Source organism: Henckelia pumila, chromosome 2, assembly GCF_033568475.1.
Source record: "Henckelia pumila isolate YLH828 chromosome 2, ASM3356847v2, whole genome shotgun sequence".
In the NCBI taxonomy this organism is placed as follows: Eukaryota; Viridiplantae; Streptophyta; class Magnoliopsida; order Lamiales; family Gesneriaceae; genus Henckelia; species Henckelia pumila.
In genome coordinates this window covers 178,963,088-178,976,836 of record NC_133121.1, presented here as the reverse complement: position 1 = coordinate 178,976,836, position 13,749 = coordinate 178,963,088, and the positions used below count along the sequence as shown (strand labels likewise).

Below are 13,749 nucleotides of genomic sequence, written 5' to 3'. Positions count from 1 at the left end.
TTCTTGGCTAATAAACTAGAAGAATTGATAATTGAACAATCATTAGAAATAAATTGTGGTGAACAGTCAAGTGAAGTCGAACCTCTAGCATTCTTCGCTTATTGAATTTTTCTCTCGTGAACTCGTAATTATTTAGTTTTGTTTCTTGCAAATTTTAGTTTTATAAAAATCAAACCATTTTCGTAGCTCTACATAGGATTAGGATTTTATTAGTTGCAAATATTTGATATAATATCATTTATTCATTCTCCGTGGGATCGACTTGGTCTTAATTTCTATATTATAACTTGACATCGTGCGCTTGCGAGCGAAAAACACGCAACACTTTGCTAGAAATTTTACTTGAGCACTTACAAACATCTTATCTACTTTGATCATATCAATCATCACTTATCAATAAATATTATCATATCTTCAAGGATCATCCAAGGGTTTTCAAGCTCCTAGACCATTTCAGACTGAAAGCTCGAGAATAAGAGTTTGACAGTTCAAACAAAGCTGTGTTTTGTGAAAGTTTGATAAAAACTATATTCTTATTTTGTGGTATACTAGGAGTTCCAAGTAGGCATTGGATAAGTCCTAATATTAGAATGAGTGCATTACAAGACGTTGTAATAACCAAAGTATTCTTCAACATTTGAACTTCCATATATCTTGTGTTCCTTTCTCTCACTCACTATTATTTATCTTGTTGATATACTTGTAATTTGAGTATAAAAAACTTCATTGAATGCTCTTAGACTATTTTTGCATTTTAAAGTTGTTCAAGTGACTTCAAAAGTTGGGACTTTGGTCTAGTTGGTTGGCACATACTCGACCGCTCACGTATTTTAAATAAATTTTTTACGAGTGTGTAATCATCCCTGCCTCTATACACACACTACCCAACAAATTAAACTGTTACTAATAAAAAAAATAGAAAAATCTAAACTTAATTATAAATGAATTAAATGACATGATCAATGCACATACATATATGTAATTTATATTTTCAAGGAACGCATATTTAAAATTTAATTTTATAAATGAAATGGAAAATACTTCATATTTAATTATGTATTTATTGCTATTTGTTTTCAAATACTTAATTTGGTAGATGGAATCATGGAAATATTGAATAAATTAATAGTGATAAGTATTTTTGGATGGGTACAAAAAATGGAAAGTGAAGATATTCGAGTTTGGATGGGTACAAAATATGGGAAATACACTGTTAAAAGTGGTTACCTATGGGAAACAAAAAGTTTGACTCCACCACCTTTTCAATCACGACTGCCCAATTTCTCTTGGTGGAATGTAGAATTTGGTAGCTTCATATACCTCCAAAAGTTCGAATTTTCCTGTGGCGAGCATCTAAAAATCTAAAACCTACTGCTGGAAATCTTATGAAGCACCATGTCCCAACTGATGGTATGTGTAATTTATGCAAATTCAATTATGCTTCGATGAATCATTGCCTATTGTTTTGTTCTTGTATCAAAAGGGTGTGAAAAAATACAACATTCTGGTCTTATTTGAAAACGATGTGAAGCCTTTTTTTTAGTGTTCCTATTACTTGTCAAAACTTGTGAAGCAAGGAGACTTTGAAGTCTTTGTTATGGTTTCTTGGGCTATTTGGTTTCAAATATGCAAAAGGTTATCCATGATGGTACGGTTAAGGTTTTTGAATTTGATATGAATTGGGTTTATATTTTTATGGAAAATTATCGGATATGTAATATTCAATCTGCTGTTTCGGTTGAGATGGATGGGATTTCAATGAATGAATGTTGGAAGCCACCGAATGCAAACAACTTAAGATTGAATGTAGATGCGGGGTGTGATGTTAGAAAGAATGGGTTCAGTGTGGGAGCTGTCGTGAGAAATGAGTTTGGAGTGGTTAAAGGGGCGGCTGCTAAGTGCATAAGGAATCCAGGATCAATCAAAGGGGCAGAGCTAGTAGCAATCAGGTTTGGCATGGACTTGTGCTTGAGATTGGGACTGGAGAAAGTCGGTATTTTTTCGGATTCTTCGGAAGCAATACGATCAATCAAAATCCCAGAAGAAGCTAGGAGTTCGGAAGGAGTGGTGGCTAATTTTAATTCTATAGAGCACATGCGACTCTCGGCTAACAAAGTCGCTCATCTTTTAGCTCATAAAGTATTATCTAATTCTTCTAGATTTGATTGGGTAGAAAGTTGTCTATCGAATTGGCTTCATGGTATTGCAATCCAAGATTTATTATCCTAATGTTTATGGATGCCTCATTGTTTGAAATTGTGGTATATGACTTCTTTCATTTGAGCAATTAAGTTGATGTGATTTTTGGCCAAGTCAAATTTGTTTGTGTGGCTGTAAAGAACATTACAATTAAAAGCTGCTGATTCTTCTATTTTTCTATCATTGGTTCACTTTTCGGATGGGACCTTTTGTCTTAGTTTGTGATACTTTCCTACAGGATAATGAAATGCAAGAAAGCCATACCATCAGTTGAATTGACTTGTTTTGTTAGGATTGACATCCGAATCCACCCGATCTGCCCATGTTTTGTGCCCCATTCTGTATGAAACAAGCACATCCAAATACTCGTATCCTTCTTTTGAATCGTTTGAAAGCGAACCCCATCGTGCTTCCTTAGGTATTTACAGTCCATGTTAAATGCCTTATCTTTGCTTGTACTAAATTGTAAAGTATATATACTGGTAGACAATTTACGACGATTTGATCTTCAGGCCGCCTAGCCACCAAACATAGGTACGAAACATAAACACCAGGATATCGACTCCTATCCAATGTTTGTGTGTTGGGGTACTGAGTCAACTCTCACAATTCTCTTCTTTGGGTATGTCGGAATAGGATAATCAGTGTTGGACTCAACCAGATTTGGAGGACAATATTACGCAATTGTTGCATCAAATTTCTTAGAAAACCGGTTCAACACACAAGTTTAAGGCCTATAGATTAATCAGTTTATTACACAAGGATATAAATATCTCAACTCTTCTAGGATACTTGTTCTGGCAAAGTTTAAAGTACCTTTGGTTTGAAGATTGTATGCAGACGGCCTCGTGTCGTGTATTTCTGTCCCTCTAGCATGACCGACTTAATGAGGCAAAGAAAAGATTACCGCTGCTCTCTTTGTAGAGAATCTCACACAAACAATAGCCTCTTACCTTAAAGTTTTTGAAGTGCTATTTTAGGATCGAACCTGGAAAAAGAACATAACAGAAACCAAGAAATCGGATGCATCTAAATAAAAAAAGTTCATTGCCTGTTTATTCAATGTATAACTGTACAATTATAAAGATTAATAAATCAAAAAACCCCTGCAAAGTCTACCATTGCCGGTGTCTGTATTCAGAATCCGGCCGGCCTTCCATTCATGAGACAAGTAACCTGCAGAAGATAAGGACATGAGTTTTCGAAATACAACTGCTTGGTCGACCGATGGAACACCTGTTTTCCATGTACGACACTGCACTCCTCAGCATCAAACTCTAAACGATCACTAGCTCCTGCATAATTCAATGCTTCCGGCTTCCACATCTCTCCCATCTATAAAACCATCATCGCACAATTCATTAGAACCATTTGTCCTAGTTTGTGATGAGGATGAAAAGTGAAGAGGCTAGGCCTTGCCATCAGCTGGATTTTCTTGTTTGGCAATGTTGGGCTGCTTTATAAACTCTTAGATTTGTATCTCTATGAAAGTGCTTTTAATACTTTCTTAGGGGTCAACCTTGTCCAAAGATGTAGAGGAGGCGCCTCCAAGAGAGAGTGTAGTCCGTCATCAATAGCTATGTTGAAGATGTCGACCAGGCCAACAATGAGGTGGCAACCCTCCTGTCTCTATTAAAGGCCACCAAAAAGGAGCTGGCAGAGGAGCGGGAGAAGCATGCCAAGTTCTTACAGCTAGAGACACCAAGGGTTCAGAACCTGTGCGAGGAAAGGAAGGACACTTTCCTACAATCTGATGGTGTCGGCCTGTTTCCGCCATGGTTTTGAAAGCGCGGTATAGCCCTGTTCAGACCTCAAGCCTTACCTTGAGAGGGATCCGGTATCACTTTTCTGGTTCCTTGGAGGACTTTCCTCTGTATGCTTATGAGTACTTTTGAATGACTTTCCTCTGTATTATTCCATGGAAAATCTTCTGATTATGAATGAAAAGCTCCTTTATTAAATTTTCTGCCTTATTTCATTCAATATTAAATAGAAAGATTTAATTCGAAACCCAGGATTTCAAACAAATTTAAAATTCAAGAATTTACAAAACGATCTTAATGTATAAGAAATGCTTTTCGGAAGCTTGTATTCATAAAAAAAAGAACCAAATTCAAGAATTTAAACTTCTGTTTAGTAGAACAAATAAACAGCGCAAATCATCTTATGACCAATCAAACTTAAATTCGAAACCCAAGAATTCAGGAAATTCGAGAATTTACAAACAAATAGTAACGTGATTAAACTTTCTTTTTACTAAAACGAATAAACAATGAAAATTATCATCATATCAATCAAAAGACAAAAATTGACACGCAAATTCAATACCGATTAATCAAGAGGCGTGGATCGATAGATATATTCAAATCATAACAAAGATTTCACATAAATTGCTGTCAAGAAATTAAAAAAAAAAAAAGAAACACAGAAATTAACGTGGATTTTCTTACCAACAATCGTGAAAACTTTCCATCCAAAAAACAAATCTGAGACCACTCAATGATCAAAGAAAACAGGCAGTAGAGGCGGCTCAGGCAGCAGCGGTGGATTCAACGTTCCTTGATCAGCATGACCGGCCGCCGCGCCCACCGCTGCCGCTCGAGCTTCCCCCACTACTGATTTCTTTATTCTTCCACAAGAACGTTGGTTGGTTGTTTCTTGATTCAAAACACCACATAATGGATTTTTCTTATGGCATGTGTGAATATATATAGAACCCCACAGCCATATAAATAAAGATGAGTTGAATTTGCAATTTTCGAACCCACCAATTGTTGGGACGCCCCATTGCAATAAAACAAGTTGGGTTGGTTCGTTTTATGGGCTAATTGCATCAACACCCTTTATGAAAAATTTAAAAGGCAAAAAATATCATGTGTAAAATTAATAGTATGTTAGATCCTATTTTTTAAAAAATTAGCATAAAAACCTCTATGAAAGGGTATAAATGTGTTCGAGTTTGTATAACATAGGGGTGAAATGCGCTATATTTTAGAAAACTGATGGATGAATTAGCCAATTAATATTTTTAGGGGGTTTTATGGCTTTTAAATTTTTCACAGGGGATATTAATGCAATTAGCCTTCGTTTCATCGATTAAAATAGGTGTATTGAATTGGTATTTTTCAATTCGTTTGAAATGGACCGATCCGCTCCGTCTAATAATAGATTTGACGAGTTGTGGGCCAACATCTTTTCGAAAAACAGTTTTATACAATAGTATTATTCATTAATCCTAGAAAAAAAAAAGAATAAAAAGTATTTCACTATGGAAGACCAATATTATTCTTATTTCTGATTGTAGTGTTCTTTTTTACATTATTTGCTAATTTTTTTCTTCAAAAATTAGTCAAATTTGTTCATGATATAAAATCTTTCATAGCATAAATGATTTAATAGTGGTCATTATAAATGTGAAAACCAAAGTAAAAATTCAGTAGAATGTCATGATCGATACAAAAATTTAAATGTATTGAATATTTCAATGGCCTCAAATTTTATTTGAATTTTAATCCGAATTTGAAAATTTTGAAAGTAGTTTTTAATCTAGGGGTAAGTATATTAATTACGAAATTATTTCCTTTTATACTATGTTAGTAGTTAAATATATTAATTATGAAATTATTAACTTTTATATTATGTTAGTTTTGGCGGAAAATTATTGTTTTAGGCTAAAAAATCTGTTTATTTATATATATTATTCATTTATTTATTTATTTTATTATTATTACTACGGTTAAATATGATTTTTATTTTGTGATTACATAATGTTTAAATTAGATAAAGTTAAAGAGAGATATTATTGATGCGTGTTTTTATTATTTTTTTAAAAAAAATTAATAATCGGTAATATTTTTTTTTATAAACAACACACACGATATAGGAAACCCACATATCCACTTCAAAAGTCGTAGTAACCTTTGAAGGTATGCTTTTTAAAATAATATTTTTGAACTTTTGTTTTGTATGTAGTGAAACTTTTTGGTATGATGAAAATGATTAATGAGGTTGTATGAAGAATGCGCATAAAAATGAGACGGTAAACTCTACCCATATTTATAATAATAAGTAACACTTTTGACATAAAATATAATATTTTTAAATGGATAACCAATATAAGAGACTCGTCTCAAAAAAATGACCATTGAGACCGTCTCATAGGAGTTTTTGGCAAAATGATTAAGGCAAAATAAAATCAAGGCAAAAACTCTTATGAGACGGTCTCAAGGGTCATTTTTTTAGACGGATCTTTTATATGGGTTATTCATTAAAAAGTATTATTATTTTTATAACACTCTTGTGAGGCGGTCTCACAAATGAGACGGGTCAATCCTATCCATATTTATAATAATAAGTAATACTTTTGACATAAAATATAAGAGACCCGTACTAAGAAAATGACCTTTGAGACCGTCTCATATGAGTTTTTGTCTTATATTTTATGCCAAAAATATTACTTATTATTATAAATATGGATATGGTTGACCCATCTCATGGATGATACCATTTCACATGAATGTTACTCTAAAATCAAATACCGTAAATTAGACATACATTTTAAAAGGCCATTTAATATAATATAATTTCTATATTTAATTACATTTTGAAAAAATAAATAAAACAAAACCCCTAAAATGTGGGGATCAAATGTTGGTTTTGAAAAGACAATATAAAGAAATAGATATGTGACGGTTTCAAGGATAAGTTTTATGAGACGGATTTTTTTATATGGATTATTCATTAAAAAAAATATTAAAATTTAGGTCAAAAATATTAATTATTATTATAAATATGAGTAGGGTTGACCCGTCTTTCCATATCCGAGCAGTGTTACTCAAGAAGGTTAGACGTTGGGTTACACAATGCACTTGAAGTTACATGATTATCCTCAATGCATTTTTGAAAGATTTTTTTCAAATAAACTGCAAGGATAATCATGTAATTTCAAGTGCATTATTATGTAACTCAAAGTGTAATACTTTGTGTACATTCATCATTACCCAAAATCAGCACAAAAGCATTGCAAATTCAAATTTCTTAGAGGCGGGTGACTACCTTTTCTCCGGCGCTTGATCAGCACAAAAGCATTGCAAATTTCTGACGACCCAAAATGGACTACCTTTTCTCCGGCGCCACCGCAAGCATGGCGGAAGTGGGCGGAGGGAGGAAGAGGAAGAGAAAGAGGAAGAGGAAAGCTCCACTAGTGCTCGATTGGGACAAGCTGATACCTCCTGGTGACAATGACGATCGAGCCTCCGTCACTGAAGGTGATCCCCGCGGCGGAGACACCGAAGCCGCGGTCCTCGGCGATGTACGAGGAGGAGGAGAATTCAGATAGTGACGTTGAACTGAGGCAGATGCCCGATAAGGAACTGAGAGATTCAATTGCGAGGATGAGAACAATGGTTTCATCTCCGATCGTTATATTGCTCGACGGTGGCGCAACGCTGGGATCTCGATTGACGAGTCACGAAAGGGAGTTCGAGCGTAGAAAGCTTCAGAAGGTTCGATTTTTTTTTTTAGAAAATTATTTATTTTGGTATTTTACACTCTTTGTCTTGGATTTTATTTTATACTCCCTAAATTTATTTACTATCAAAGATGCTTCATTGTTTGAAACTGTGGTATATGACTTCTTTCAATTGGGAAATTAAGCTGCTGATTAGTTGGTGTGATTTTTGGCTAAGTCAAATTTGCTGTTGGTGTAGCTGTAATGAACATTTCAAACAATGAACCATAAACTGTATCGAGTTTCGCACTTAATTTTACGGTTTATGTTTGTTCATTTCAATGGGGACATACTGATTTTCGAGTGCTTATTGACGAGTAAATTGGTTTTATGTGATTTATGGATTAGAAGAGGTGATATTCATTGCTAGTTTTGGACTAAATTTCTGCTTAGATTATCATGTCTACGGTTAGTTCAAACCATTAAATTGACAGAAGGACCAAAGACTATCAAAATTCGTAAACTTTTATTTGTAAACCGGGACATAGAAATATTTGAGACTGAACAGGCTCTTTCCCGTTATAATACTGGTATATTTCTAGAATCAGGATTAGGATTTTGTCGTCATTCATTCAGGAATTTTGTTGGAGTATCAGCGTCACATAAAATATTCACTCATATTAGTGATAATATGGCGTATTACATGTCACATCATATTGTTTATTTGTTTTTGCCCTATTTTATTTTTCCATCTGACCTTAGTTTCAAGTAAATTCCACTATTTTATGCAACTTGGACAACCAATGATAGTTTCATTGTTGTCGTTGTCATGCTTTAATTGGATCAACTAGCCCTTAGCTCAACTTTGTAATAGGTAGGTCTTGTATTACGTGATATGTAAAACTTAGAATTCAGTGAGGCTTTTGGCTGATTCTTTCTATTTTTCATTCTTTGGTTCACTTTTCGGGTGGGACCTTTTGCCTTAGTTTGTGATATTTTCCTACAGGATAATGAAATGCAAGAAGGCCATACCATCAGTTGAATTGACTTGTTTTGTTAGGAGTGAAATCAGAATCCACCCGATCTGTCCATGTTTTGAGCCCCATTCTGTATGAAACAAGCGCATCCAATTCCTCATATCCTTCTTTTGAGTCGTTTGGAAAGGAACACCATCGTGCTTCATTATACACTTACAGTCCATGTTAAGTGCTTTATCTTATTACTAAATAGTAAAGTATATATACTGGTAGAGAACTTACGACGATTTGATCCTCAGTCCACCCAGCCACCAAAAATAGGTACTAAACACGAGGATATCGACTCCTATCCAATGTTAGGCATGTTTGGCTACGAGTTCAACTCACACAATTCTCTTCTTTGGGTCTGTCGGTATAGGATAATCGGTGTTGGACTCGATCATTACATCAGATTTCTTAGAAAATCGGCTCAACACGTAAGTTTAAGGCTGCCTATAAATAAATCAGTTTATTACACAAGAAGGATTAAAATATATCCTCATCTAGGCTTTGAATATTGTATGCAAACGGCCTTGTTGAATGAGGAAAAGAAAAGATTGACACTTGCTCTCTTTGTAGAGAATCTCCCACAAACATTAGCCTCTTACCTTGAAGTTTTTGTAGTGCTATTTTAGGATCGAACCTGGAAAAAAAACATAACAGAAACCAAGAAATCTGATCGTCAATATAAAAAATGCATTTCCTGTTTGTTTAATGTATAACTGGCCAATTATATAGATTAATGAATCAAAAAACCATCGCAAATTGCAGTCTTCAGGCTACCATTGCCAGTGCCTGTATTCAGAATCCAGCCGGCCTTCCATTCATGAGACAAGTAGCCTGCCTAAGATAAGGACATGAGTTTTCAAAATACAACGGCTTGGTCGACCATTGAACACCTGTTTTTCATGTAAGACACTGCACTCCTCAGGATCAAACTCTAAACGATCACTAGCTCCTGCATAATTCAATTCATCCGACTTCCACATCTCTCTCATCTATAAACCATAATTGCACAATTCAATAGAACCATTTGTCTTAGTTTGTTAAGAGATTTTCCTACAAGAGGATGGAAAATGCAAGAGGCTAGGCCTTACCATCAGCTGGATTGTCTTGTTTGGTAATGTTGGGCTGCTTTATAAACTCTCAGAATTTTATCTCCATCAAAGTGCTTTTAATGCTTTCTTAGGGGTCAACAGTGGCCAAAGATGCAGAGGAGGTGAGGCTCCTCCAAGAGAGAGTGGAGTCGACCATCGATAGCTTTGTTGAAGCTGTCAACCGGGCTAACAATGAGGCGGCAACCCTCCAGTCTCTGTTATAGGCCACCAAAAAGGAGCTGGCAGATGAGAGGGAAAAGCATGCCAAGTTCATACAACGGGAGACACCAAGTGTTTAGAACCTGTGCGAGGACATCTGGTCACAGAGGAAGGACACTTTCCTACAATCCGAAACTTTTGCAAAGATAGTTTCAGAGATGGCGTCGGCCTGTTTCCGCCATGGTTTTGAAAGCGCAGTAGCCCAGTTCGGACCTCAAGCCTCCCCTTGAGGGTGCTCCAGTGTCGCTTTTCTGGATTCTTTAGAATGACTTCCCTCTGTATTCTAAGTACTGATGCTTTTGAGTTTTGAACGACTTTCCTCTATTATTCTATGAAAAATCTTCTAAATGTGTTTTTCTTAAAATTTTGCCTTATTTCACTCTTAAATAGAAAGATTTAATTCGAAACCCAGGATTTCAAACAAATTAAATTCAAGAATTTACAAACTACAAGAAACGCTTTTCGGAAGCTTTTATTCATAAAAAAAACAAAAGAAATTCAAGCTAGAATTTAAACCAACACACGTTCTGATCAATCAAACAAGACAGAAAAAATTAACATGCGAACGATATTGAATCAAGATGCGTGATCGATGGATATATTCAAAACATAACAAGAATCATAGAAATAACACAGAAATCAACTTCGATTTGTGTACGACAAAAGACTCATAGATATAGCATCTTCCCTGAATATGAGAAACATGCAAGTTAAAGAACGAAAATTATGGATAAAGAACAACCACCACAGTGAATACTTTACATCCAAAAAACCAAATAATAACGTGTATATCATCATCTACAATACCCTATCTTTGATTCGTCGATTGATCCGAGACCACTCCATCCATGAAAACAGGCAGTAGATGCGTCTCAGGCAGCAGCGGAGGATTCAACGTTCCTTGATCAGCATGATCGGCCGCCGCGCCCTCCGCTGCCGCTCGAGCGTCCCCTGCTACTGATTTCTTATTCTTCCACAAGAACGTTTGTTGGTTCTTTCTTGATTGAAATTGAAAGGAATATTTGATTCCTTAAAATCATCCTATTTTGAAAAAAAATTTATTAATTATCTTTTGCCTTTCTTGGACATGAAGTTATTTAATTCCTTGAATAACTTGATTTAATTAAAGTTATCAGAATATTATGTTATCTAATATCTATTGATTTAATTCTTTATTGTGTAGATTTGTCTTGATCAAGATCTAGAGTCCTGCGCCTACAAGGAAACATTCTAAAGAAGGACTCTTGCCCTATTTATTGATGACTACGCCTACAAGGAAGGCATCGATCATTTTTGAGATACTGAGAGTTTTAACAAGTAAATAGAATACTTCATAGAACTGCTGAAGCTTGACGGTTGAACATAGTCTTGAAGCCGTGAAGAACAATTCGGAGATTGTTGATCGAAGAAGTGTGCTACTCACGTGTTTTGGCTTCAAGAGTTTTTCTCCTTATTTTGTTTTTTTTTATTTCATATAGAATGCTTTTTAGGAGAAACTTTATTATTTGTTTTCTCACTTGTCTTGAGAAATTGATTTTTACAATAGTCACTAGTATTAGGGTTTGTAACACTCTTTAATTAGTTTTTTAGTGAAGTTTTGCCCTGAGGCACTGCAAGAGTATTTATACTCTTGCTTAATTCAATTGAGTCTATTTATTTGATTTTTTATTTATTTTATACACGCTTAACTTATATTCCGCTGCAAATTACTCAAGGTGTTATAGTAGGTGTTGTCAACATCTTGTGACAACACCTTAAACTGTTTATGTGCAACTATTATTTCCTTACAAGTGGCATCAGAGCCATCTTCTTGATACACTAATAACTGATCTTGGTTGCTTATTTTATTACAGGGAAAATAAGATGGACTCATCATCTGTTTCGAATTCGTTTCTCAAACCTCCAATTCTTGATGGAGCTAATTACGCACTTTGGAAGCATAGAATGAGATATACTATTAAAGCTATGGATGTTCGTGCTTGGCAAAGTATTCTGACTGGTTGGACTCCTCCAACAACGCAAGATGACGACGGAGACTATATCATCAAGAGAGAAGAAAATTGGACTACCGAGGAAACACTAAGCTCAAGCTACAATGCTAAGGCACTCAATGCAATCCTTGCAACTGTGGATATGAGGATGTATGAAATCATATCTGACTGCACTATTGCTAAGGATGCATGGGATGCTCTTCAAGAACACTGTGAAGGGACTGATAGTGTAAGAAGAACAAGACTGAGATTGTTAAACACTAAATTTGAGAGAATCAGGATGGATGAGAATGAGACTATTGCTGAGTATGATAAAAAACTTAGGGAGATAGCTACTGAGGCTCACGCTCTCGGAGGACCTATTGCGAGTAAAGATATGGTGAACAAGGTTCTTCGATCCTTGCCTAAAAGATTCAATGGGAAGATATGAGCACTTGAAGAAGTAAAGGACACTTCAAAGATGACGATGACTGAATTGATTAGCATTCTTCAAGTCTTTGAGATGAATAATTCAGACCAAGAGAAGGATAAAGGAAAATCAATAGTTTTTCAAGCTTCAAAGCCTTCATATGAGGAATATGTTCAACTTCATCAAGAGGTTCATCAATCTGATTTGGGAGAAGATTCGATCTCTCTCATGACTAAGAAGTTCAATGATTATCTGAAGAGGATGAAAGAGTCAAGAAAGACGGATCAAAAATTCAAGACTCCAATGTTCTCCAACAAGCCTTTGAGGATCACTGGACCAGAACAATCACCAAAGAAACCTACTGATATTTCTAAGCCTCGGATGATGGTTGATGAAAAGAAGAAGTTTGTCTCAAAGAAGCTGGACAAGGTTCAATGTCATGCTTATCAAGGTTTTGGACACTATGCAAATGAGTGTGCCAACATACTTAGGAAAGGGATGAACACGTCTTTGAGTGATGAAGAGTCTGAAGAAGAAGAACATGAAGATGAAGAGAGTCATACTGCCCTATCTGCCTTACTGGAAAGCAAGAAGAATTTTCAAGTCAATCCTTTAGGTGTTGCCGCAGGTGTTGCCACACCTGGCCGTAACACCTCCCAAAGGTCAGTCTGTTTGAATTCCTCCATTACTGATAATATGTGTGATAATGATACAGGTGAAGAGACAATGTCTATAGAAAAAGCTCGGATGATGTTTGAAGAATTACATACTGATTGGATTGAAAGGAACAAAGTGAATACTATCCTTTCAAAGGAAAATTCTGATCTAAAGGCTGATGTGTCAAGACTGGAAATCATACTGAGTAAGAAAGACATTGAATTAAGCCAAGTGAAGGAAGAACTCGGAAAGGCAAAGGCTACATTGGCTAAGTTTAATTCAAGCGCCTCCAAGCTTGATTCTCTACTCATGATGGGAAGAGATGGTACTGCTGGTTTGGGATTTGAAAATAACATTTTTGAGATTGGTGAAAGTTCGAAAGGCCCTGTGTTTGTCAAGGAAAGTAACAGTTCAGAAAACTCAAGTAAAAAGGCCTCACCAATTGTACCTCCAAAACCAAATCCACAATCTGCTGCTCCTTCAATGGCTAGAAGGAAACGTAAGTACATCTGTCACTATTGTCATAGACCTGGTCATATCAAACCATATTGTTTTAAGCTACAAGAAGATTACAGGTATAGATCTGCATCGAAGGTGTTGCCTAAGGTATTGCCAACACCTCCTCACAACATCCCTAGAAACAGATCTTATGTAAGAAAGATTTGGGTACCAAAAGCTGATATTCAATGTCACATGATGGATTTTTTCTTAT

At 35.5% G+C, this 13,749-nt stretch overlaps 1 protein-coding gene and 1 pseudogene across 1 annotated transcript; one reads left to right on the top strand and one right to left on the bottom strand.

Moving 5' to 3' along the window:
- Positions 1-1,278: 1,278 nt before the first annotated feature.
- On the bottom strand, positions 1,279-3,716 carry LOC140883370 (protein trichome birefringence-like 3; annotated as a pseudogene).
- An 8,127-nt stretch (positions 3,717-11,843) lies between these two features.
- On the top strand, positions 11,844-12,401 carry LOC140879064 (uncharacterized). The gene has a single exon (XM_073282705.1). It carries the CDS (start codon positions 11,844-11,846, stop codon positions 12,399-12,401), a length of 558 nt encoding a protein of 185 aa, XP_073138806.1.
- Positions 12,402-13,749: the final 1,348 nt, after the last annotated feature.